General features: G+C 39.4%; 1 protein-coding gene across 1 annotated transcript; it reads left to right on the top strand.

The window, feature by feature from the left end:
* Positions 1 to 720: 720 nt before the first annotated feature.
* Positions 721 to 10,202, top strand: tbx18 (T-box transcription factor 18). Its single transcript, XM_060894965.1, has 8 exons — positions 721 to 1,086; positions 2,383 to 2,566; positions 2,870 to 2,971; positions 3,311 to 3,482; positions 3,960 to 4,127; positions 4,991 to 5,055; positions 7,171 to 7,265; positions 8,161 to 10,202. Exons 1-8 carry the CDS (start codon positions 882 to 884, stop codon positions 8,820 to 8,822), a joined length of 1,653 nt encoding a protein of 550 aa, XP_060750948.1. The 5' UTR covers positions 721 to 881; the 3' UTR covers positions 8,823 to 10,202.
* The last annotated feature ends 715 nt before the right edge of the window (positions 10,203 to 10,917 follow it).

Genomic DNA, 10,917 nt, shown 5'->3' with positions numbered 1-10,917 from the left:
TTCGAGTTTTGTTTTGGGATGTTTTCGTGCTTTAAATACAGTGTATTATAAAACAGATATTTACTGCTACTTGGTAAAGTTTTTTTTTGTTGTTGTTTTTTTTTACAGAGAAATTGCATTCTTCTTGTGTCACGCTGTATTAGTTTGACATCTCTTATTATCGAGTGTAATAACCGCGCGCCCCGCGCTGATCTAGGTGTAGATTTGGTAATTATAATATATGATTGGCTCACAGGGGCTGGCGAGGGAGGTGATGCGGAACTATGTGGAGCATGTTCAGCCGCAATGTGAAAATGATCACAATGCCGTGGCTGCGCCGAGCTCACTGCTGAGGAGTGATAGTGCACTCAGCACTGCGGGTTGCCATATCACAATTAATTTTTCCAGCCATGCAGATCGTTTAACGTTCCCAATTCGCTTTAAATTATGGCAAATAGTTACTCAGTTACAAACTTTCTGAATCTAAACAACATAATGTACGCCAGACGAAATTTTAGTTTGATTTTGTTTTATGTCCAATCTGGCAACCCAGTAGCTGCTCATTTTACCACATAAGGGCGGCACGCGTGCCTCGAGGGGAGGAGGGCGACTCTCTGCGCTCTGCATTCCTATTGGTCTCCATCTCTGTTGATTGGCACGCGACGGTCCGGCCCCTTTCTGGAGGCCCTGGTTATTGGCGCTTTAACCGGTGTCGGTCGCTGCCTCTCGATGTCCGCGCGCGCGTACTGACAGATCAAACGTGAACGCTTTGTAAACTACAGCTCAGCTTCATTTGGCTCGTGCTTCTGTTTGATGTCTGTTCTTGAAGGTGAAAAAATCACGACCCGGATTGATCGCAGCAGAAGTGGATGCGCTTTATATTTGTTTTGTTTTTTTAAAGCATGGCCGAGAAGCGGCGGTCTCCGTGCACCATGAGCCTGAAGGCGCACGCGTTTTCTGTGGAGGCGCTGATCGGTGCGGAGAAACGCAGAAAACTCGACGATGAGGATAGTGAGAGCTGTTTTGGGGAAGTAAACGAGGTCGCGAGCCTGACTGGGAACGCGTACGGCGGCGGACGCAACTGTGACACAGACTGTGACGCGTCCCGTAAGTTTCTGCAGTAAAACTTGAGTTTTGGCATTTTGGAAACACACTTCGAGGATAAATAAAATAACAAGGAATATTAAGCTTTAAATATTTTTTTTTTTATTAAAAAGATAAAATGCATGTTATTTAGACATTATTAGTTATTACAGTTTAGTGTTTTGATTCTCTAGACGCAGATGAAACCCCAGGCCTCGGGATCATTGTTCTGGAGATTAGATTTCAGAGATTAAACAAGAAAATTATTATATGCTGTAATTCGTGATGTAAGAGAATCTTAGGCTGTTTCGCTGTTAATTTAGTCTAGAACAGTTAATCAAGAAAGTTTCTTTATACAAAATAATCAAAGCCAAGCAAACTAGAAAGACACGGGTGAAATGTTAGTGTGTTGAAAATGTTCAGTTGTTTTATATTTCGTCATTTCTTTGTAGTTCGTTCTGCTTTTCATGACCATGACAATCTTAGTAAAAAAATAAAAAATAAGGGCATGACTATAAAACACATGTATTAATTATTCTTGTTAAGGTAGTAATTATTATTATTATTATTATTATTATTATTATTATTATTATTATTATTATTATTAATATTATTATTATTATTATTATTGTTCAGGTAATTGATTTAGGAAATAAAACGTTTTTGCAGTGTTATATTACAAAGACACAAGACATTATTAGAATACTATACAGCTAGCATAGAAGTGGTGAAGATGGATGATATGACAAGATCATGTGTGTTTACAAGCTCACCCTCACACACAGTCTCAAATTAGCTAAAAAAAAGGAAAACAGGAAAGTGAATAACTATAAGTAAGTAAGAAAAGAACCACAAATCGAGCCCGAAGTATATACCGTATATTAACCTGTGGTTTTGTCCTGTTAAAGTAAATCTAAAATATATTGTTATGCCTGTTAATTTTTTTTCTTACTTTTTTAAGTAGGGTATTAATAGCAATTTAATGAAATATTTTCTCTGGTTCATTTACATCAATACTTTAATGACTAGCTCAAAGGAGTATGACTAAATTTTGTTAATAAAACAATGAAAATGTCCATAAAATAATGAAATAAAGTGAGGGAAAAAAAATCAAAACAGTAAATCAGTTAAGTGATACGATGACGTCATTATTATTATTATTATTATTATTATTATTATTATTATTATTATTATTATTATTATACATTTGGTGGCGCAGGGAAGTTGGGCCTATGAGGCAATAATAATAACAATAATAATAATAATAATAATAATAATAATAATAATAATAATAATAATAATAAAGCCTGTGTGTGTTAGCGGAGTGTGAGGATGTGGGCTCGGACAGTCCTCGGCCTGCCTCGCGGAGTTCTCAAGTGCACGCGTCACCGCCGCCAACAAGCGCGCGAGCAGCAGAGGAGGTGCGCGTTGAGCTGCAGGGCTCGGATCTGTGGAAACGCTTCCACGACATCGGCACGGAAATGATCATCACCAAGGCAGGCAGGTGGGTGAACCACACAGCTAACGAACACACCATCATAAAAGGCTGTCACCTAGCAAATGGCTAGACGCGCGTACAACGTATGCTTTCACGTAAAATAAAATAAATCCATGCGTCACATTTGGCATGTCGTTTAGTGATGTCAGATTTTAATCCTTTTCTGGTCGTTTACTAAAAAATGATCCTATACTCTAATAGCAATTATATGGGAAAAATATATATATCATTTAAAACCAAGTCTCGCCTGATGTTTGTGAAATCTAACATGATTTATTCATCATAAATCACAGTAATGTTGTATTCCAGACGAATGTTCCCTGCAATGCGAGTGAAAATGACAGGACTGGACCCTCATCAGCAGTACTACATCGCAATGGACATCATACCCGTGGACAATAAACGTTACAGGTTAAAAACAAACTTGTTAATTAATTATTATATTATATTCTATCCTGAAGATACAATGCTAAATAATGATACATGATGAAATACTCACATGTGATGCAAATACAGTCATTTTGGATCAAACACATGGTTTACTGGTCTGTACAAATGGTGCTTCAGTAACATTGGGATGACTCTGACTGCCCTTTTGGGCTGCCCTTTTGGGTGTGTAACCTTTAGGATCTGAAGGTCAGGTGACAAATGCAGCCCAAACAAATGCACACAACTCTTCAAATGTTGACTGGAGGTTTGTTTTCTGTGAGGTACTGAGCCTAACTGGTGGATTTCATTAATGTTTTAAAGATACGTGTACCACAGCTCCAAGTGGATGGTAGCAGGAAATGCGGATTCACCCGTCCCACCACGTGTGTACATCCACCCGGACTCTCCTGCTTCTGGCGAGACATGGATGCGACAGGTCATTAGCTTCGACAAACTCAAACTGACCAATAACGAGCTGGACGACCAGGGCCATGTAAGCAAGTTATTACTAATCTCTATTTTTATATTGTTTGTGCAGCACTTCAATGTTACTTGGATGTGAATAATTGAATCAGAATCTGTAAATGGAAAAGGCGCCATAAAAAGGCCTCCTTTTATTTTTGCTGTACAGACAAAGCGATACCTATTCGAAACAACTCTGATCTTAATGAGGTTAAATGTTATAATTAGAGCAGCCCACTCTTTTTATATACCTGTTAAAGACACATGCTAGCGATTGTCGCCCGGTGTGCATTTTGTTTTGCTGAATTATTTTAAAGGCCTAAACATGTTGTAATGTGGAAGGTTGTAAACAAACTCAATTGAAAGCATTCCTGCGGCGAGCTGGTTGAAGGCCTGCTCCGGCTTTGAAAATGTGAGCACGTGTGTTTTTATTGAAGTAGAAAACTGCTTCGGTAATTCCTCCGTTTCCCCCACTCTAAACATGGATGCGCGGGATAATGTTTTCCAGATCATTCTACACTCCATGCACAAGTACCAGCCGCGCGTCCACGTCATCCGTAAAGAGTGCGGCGATGAACTCTCGCCCGTTAAGGCCGTACCAACCGGTGACGGCGTGAAGGCCTTCTCCTTTCCCGAAACGGTGTTCACCACCGTCACAGCCTACCAGAACCAACAGGTAACTATCACCAAACTCATTACCAGTGTCTCCCAGTAGAACTTCAGCCTGATTGCCTGCCATGGGATGCTTTATTACGGCATTGTTAGTTTTGTATATGGTGAACATTTAGAGCGAGTTCAATTCCCATTGCAGTAGTTTTATTATTAGACCAAAGATCAAAGACGTCTGGGATCTGTCAGCAATGCAAACAATATAAAACACCCCATAAAGAACAACTTAGCCATAAATAGTAAGGTATTTTAGGCATTTATTTAGCATTGCTTATGGAGTTTCTTTTGTTCACTGGTGAGGGTGTTTTTTTTGTTTTGTTTTTGCTACATAAGATTTCGATTTCGATTGTAGACTTCAGGATTTTCAGTTTTCATTATCCTGATGATCTATAATGATTTATAAATCTGTGTGAATTTTTCTTATGTTGCCTTTGTGGGTCTGAGCAGCTAAACATTTTTAGTTGTTGTTTAGTTTTTAGTAATTGTTGGTAAATGTTACATTTTGTAGGTAAATCTTGTGTATCCTTCAGTATCTTGAGACAAGATGTTGAGTTCTAATATTTTGCTTTTTTGAGTCATTTGGTAAAAATGTTGTCCAACACACCTACACACACACACACACCCACACAGACACACGCACACACACACACACACACACACAAACACACAAACACACACACACACTGCCAGCCCTCTCACACCTACAGCTTTTGTAGCATTTGCAAACATGACTTATAAAAAAAAAAAAACTCCCCCACATTGTATTATGGGACACAGGTCACTTGCAGTGGGTCAGAGGACTCGGCATAACAGTCCGTGGGTCAGTTAGGAAGTGTTTGAGTCATTCTGTGTGTGTGTGTGTGTTTTCAGATTACAAGGCTGAAAATAGACAGAAACCCATTTGCAAAAGGATTCAGAGACTCTGGAAGAAACAGGTAAAGACACTTAGATCCTTTCTTTCAATTTATAAAGAGAACTCTGAGTAGATGCATTGTCTTATTATTATTATTATTATTATTATTATTATTATTATTATTATTATTATTATTATTATTATTATTGTCTGTATTATTATATATTGTCTGTGTTATTACAGACATTATTGCATTTTATGAGGAAACAGCTCCACAAAAATAGAGTTTTGGAGTATTTTTATGAGACACGTTTTAAAAGAAGTCTTTGTTGCTTGTGTTCTCTGCGTTCTGACATCAGTGTGAAGTTATTTGAGACCCAGCAGGGTGCATTACTGGATTATCTGATAATTATTTTTGCAAAAGCTCCTTCCGAAGCCGTACCGAACAGACGACCAACATTCCGCCAAGGCACAGACAAAATAAATAGAAAACTCGAAATAAAAACGTCACAATAGATTCCATTATTCCTCCCAAAAAAAAGAAAATAAACCTAAATGCAAAAAATTAAAAATAGAAAAGAAAAAAAAAAAGAAAATCTCAGAGACAATAAAAATAATCTCAGTACTCACATAAAAGCAGGAAAATAAATAAACGCATAAACAGGAAATGGAGGTTGGCCAGTAATAAGGTGGTTGTGGTGCTGGCATGGAGTCTCAGCGGGGGGAGTTTTACTCTGCTCATTAGTTTTAAACGAGAACGTTTTTAACACCCTGCTGAATAACACCAGACCATGTGCACCACCCCCTCTCCTCTCCTCTCCTCTCCTCTCCACTCCTCTCTCTTCTTCCTCCCTACATCCGTTCCTCGTCCTCTCTCCTCGACAGCCTCCTGTTGCATGATTAGAAGAGAAGTTAAGGAGCTCGCTAAACAATCGGAGCCGCCGGGAACCTCGAGCGGCACGTCTGATAAAACCCTGGGGTCGAAACAAGTCGAGACATCTTGTGCGAGTTATCGCCTGAGTGGCACTGAGGTAGCGTAACGGCCATGCTAACGAGGAGCGCCGAGAGCCGTCATTACCTCTACCCTCTCTCCATCTCTTTCTCTCTCCTCATAAAGCTTTAACTGTGGCTTCCTGCACTCTATGTCTGATCCTCTACCGTGTGAAAATAATTACAGCCATGCAGAAATACCTGCTGACGCACACACACACACACACACACACACACACACACACACACACACACACACACACACACATGCACACTTTATGTTCTTCATTACCTGAATACTGCCAAAAAGCATGGTGATAAGAAAAGGGGCCCGGAGTAAGATGGCTGCCAGGGTTGGACGCTCAGTAATGGCAGCCAGCGTCTATTCTTGGAACTGTTGTACAGCTCTGTTTCTTTAATATTGTAATTTTATGTTTGCTAACAGTTATGTTATACAGCATGATTTATGGCTTTTTAATTCAAAGATCCAAGATTTTTTATTTGTCAAATACAATTATATACAATCTAAAACTTGCAGTGGAATGAAAACAATAATATAAGATAACGGTTGCATTAAACAATGTTAAGCATTAATAATTCATTTATTATTTATTATTATTTTGGTCTCCTTCAAATTGTGCTGCATATTAAAAAAATAATCAACAACAGGGTGATGGGACACGGCCCAGTGTTGATTATTATCCCTTATCAACACTTCACAACGTCTGCTGTTCCTCTTACACCAAAGCAATTTGCTAATACTTGCTTTTTTCATTTATTATTCATGAACAGTTCATGTCAAAGGCAACCGTTTGTAGTCATAATTAATGCTGTGAGTTCCTATTAACAAAACAGAAAAAATACACACCTACAGTATTGCTTGTTATGTTACCGAGCAACCAGAAAAGCATGAACTTATCTCTCTAAAAGACTTTGCCAGCCATTACAAACCATATCAACCATTTTTCTTTGTTAAATAACAAGAAAAATATGTTCGTTATTTGCCGTAGGTGATGTTGAAGACTTGTTGCCATAGAAACCGTAACCAATTACAAAGAAATTGTTCAATCGATCAGGTCGTGCAACCGTCAGAATTCAAAAGCACTGTAGTTTAATTCATTGCGTGGGGATTAGTAGATCTGTGTATCTAATCCCAGTTTAAAGATGACTCTCTGTACAATGCCACCTAAGTGCTGTAACTTTGCAGGATGGGTCTGGAGGCTCTGGTGGAGTCGTACGCTTTCTGGAGGCCTTCACTTAGAACGCTGACGTTTGAGGATATACCAGGAATGACCAAGCAAGGTGACCAAATCGCATGAGTGATTATTTTACTGTGATAGATAGATAGATAGATAGATAGATAGATAGATAGATAGATAGATAGATAGATAGATAGATAGATTGAAATGCACCCATTAATACCTTTATGTGTATGTGTATTCATGCATGTGTGTGTGGGTGTGTGTGCATTTGTCTGTGTGTGTGCATTTGTGTGTGTTACTGTGTGTGTATTTGTACGTGTGTATTTGTGTGTGTGTGTGTGTTTTGAGCAGAGTGGAAATATGTCGTAATATATAATGTTCTTTTATCCCTTTTATGATCGTATAAATGGTTATTTTTATTCACTGCACAGAAACAAGGCATGAATCCACCCTATCAAAATAACCCATTTAATAACAAACAGTAATGAAGAGTTTCTCCTAATGAAGAGCAGAACCTATTCTTCTGGATTGGATTCTGTAGCAGCTCTGAATTATTCAGTAGCTGCATATAATGTAAATAATTTGGCAATGTTGTTTGTGCAGATGCATTGCCAGAGATTTAGTGGTTAAGATCATAATATAAAGTTCCTAAGAATTTGTTTGTTGTGTGGATTTGACAGAACAACAGCTGCTTTGTTTATGATGGATCTAAACTGGTGCACGGGTGGTGCACATTTAAAATGATGTGGTCATTGAGTGTGGCTAGGAGCTTTGTAAATAGTTTTTGATCATGTGATCTTCCATCTCCGTTCATGTACGGTATAAAGCCAAAACTATTCAACATAAACCCCAGAACAATTCAGCACTTTTTTAAACAATTCAAACTTTAATGTAAAAACATAATTTAAAATATCTGCTCGTTCTGCTACTGCCATTTGATCGTTACTGTTCAATCTGAGGTGTAATGTATGTGTGTATATGTGTGTGTTATGTAGGTGCAACAGGCTCTCATGGAGTGGTTGGGTCTTCAGCACACACACACTTACTCTCTACATCACCATGCTCCTCCCCAGCATTTCACCTGGCCACAGGGGCGGGGTCTGTGTGTGACTACTCAGCCTGCAGTCGAAGCAGCCATCCTCTTCACCGATTCGCCACGCCCCTCACTGCAGACTCGTACAGCCGATTGGCCAGTCCTGCAGCCGACGCCTTTTCCTCCACCAGAAACCCTGCTTATGTGGGCGGCTCAGACGGAGAAACGTTTTCCTGCACACAGACTGGCCTTCCAATCCAAATCCCTGGTATGCCTGGTCACGCCCCCCAGCTCCAGTATTTCATGCCCAGCCCTGCTCACAATGCCTTCTCCACCAATCAGAGCGCACCAAGTACGTACAATGGCTTCCGTCTCCACAGTCCATACGGCCTTTATGGATACAACTTTTCCACCTCACCACGACTGGCTGCTAGTCCAGAAAAGATGGCTGCCACACAGAGCTCGGTCCTGGGCTCATCCCCAAGCGGTACTTTGACAGACAGGCAAGTTCTGTCCCCTGTGGATGGTCTGCACATGCTCAGTGGGAGTCAGCAATCTCTCTTTGACTCACGGACATTAGGGCTGACAAGTTCCACCTCTCAGGTCACTGCCCACATGGCTTGATCTGTGAACTTCGACCTCCCCACCATGAAATGGACACAGACAGGTGGCCAGAACAATCTGGAGGTCTCTAAGTGCTCTCTTTATTGGACAGCTCTATGCGATTGTTGACAAAGGTAAGGAATGATGTCACATGTGGTACTAAGGATAGCCGAAGGAGGATAGTGTCTACTATTTCTTGCATTATCTGGAGACTACACTGAGAACTTCAAATAAGTGAGTGTTCAAATCTCCTACTGGCTTCTGCATCCAGTAAAAAGCTCACACACTGACAGCCATGAGATTTAAATGGACTTTAAATGGTTCAAGTGTGGGTGTCTAATCTATGAAAAATTCTGCTGTCAAATAGGCCAGAGCTGAACACAGGCAGAACAAGACTGGACACCACATCTGCCTTTATATCTGACTCTATCTGTCTCTTTACAGCACACAAACATACACACACTTTTCAGTCATAGCCTCCCAGAACTAGATGCCAAAATTTGCCTTCTCCGTACTTTTAGTACAGCGAACAGTGCCTATTTATCCTAGCGAGTTTCCGAGAGAGACTCATGGTATGAGCTGACCCAGAATCCGAATTAGCTCCTTCCGAACTGAGCAGCTGGGAGCCTGCGAGACCAGAAAGAGGAGGTGACCAGCGTCACAGCATAATCGGGCTGTTAGTTAGGAAACAAATAAAACGAGCAGTCCCACTGGAACCGAGCTTTGAGCTTTGGCTGCCAGTGGCTTTGGTACTTTTTTGGTATTAGCAGAGCTTGCAAGCAGGAAATCAGCAGTAGTCTGTATGGGGTTTAGAGTCGGATGCCCAGATTTAGCGACTCCACTGCTTATGGCCTGAATGACTTCCAGCTAGCATCATAGTTTATGGGGCTTAAGCTGAAATTGGAAAGGTAAAGCAACAGTGAGCAAAAAAAAAAAACTTTGGCCCTTTTTTACTAAAGCTGCAATGTGGAAATTTGATCTGTACTTCTCTACTGAGACAATTTAGAAATATAGGCCATGGTAGTGTTTAGCACTCATACACTTAGAAATGCAGACTCTGGCAACCTCCACCAGGCTTCTTGGGTTAGCCTGGGTCAGTTTTTAGTACCAGTAAACTGGAGCTGAAAAGTTAAAGCTTCAGTTATTCAAACACAGTTTATTTTTTTCCTCTAACAGACATACTGTATTAACTTTAATATGTCTGATGTTTTTAAAGGAATTCTATATAAATAATGAAAAGATTCATATTAATGTATCGGACAATTTCACTCATGCACTTACGGCAATCATTTTCTTTTTTTTATCTTTGATGTTTAAGTGACACTTTGGACAATTTTTGGCCAGGGAATTACAAACAAATCTTATTGAGCCAAATAAAATATATGCAAATTGTACAACATATTACGTGTGTGTGTGTGTGTGTGTGTGTGTGTGTATGTGTGTGCCATCACTGTCCGACAAGGTCATGACATACAGTATGTTTAATTAAAACACAATCCCAATGAATGAAATCTCTCTAGAACTTAAAGGTTTTTATCAGATATTAAGTTATTTTTACCATCATCGATAATTTACCATCATCAGTGTGTAGTGTTGGCATCGTCCTGAGTGCAGGTTATTGCCTGTTTCACATGTTCTCACTTTGTCTACCATTATATGGCTCGGTAGACTAAATTGTCCATAGGTGAGAATTAGTGTGTGAATATGTACTGTATATATGTGTGTGTGTGTGTGTGTGTGTATAATACACTTCATCCAGAGTGAATTCCCGCCTCACACCCAACATCAGCTCACACCTGACCAGGATAAAGTTCTTCTTGAAGGTGGATGAATCTATAAATAAATAATAAAGCACTATATTAATCACTCCATCTTCAGCTGAACCTTTTTTTTTTTTTTTACAGTGAACCTAAAGCAGTTTGTTGCAAGCTACGTTTCTAAGAATTGAAATAAAAACAAAAAGTAAAAAATAAATAAATAAATAAAATAGAGGTAGTAATAAATGTCAGTTATTGTGAATGGTGAATAGGTATAAATAAGCATGTAATTATTTATATAGATAGAACTATATATGTATTAATATGTTATTGCATAGTAATCAAACAGGGATTTGTAT

This window comes from Tachysurus vachellii, chromosome 19 (genome assembly GCF_030014155.1).
Source record: "Tachysurus vachellii isolate PV-2020 chromosome 19, HZAU_Pvac_v1, whole genome shotgun sequence".
Classification (NCBI taxonomy): domain Eukaryota; kingdom Metazoa; phylum Chordata; class Actinopteri; order Siluriformes; family Bagridae; genus Tachysurus; species Tachysurus vachellii.
Note: the sequence above shows the minus strand (reverse complement) of the source record. Positions and strands in the feature narration are given on the sequence as shown.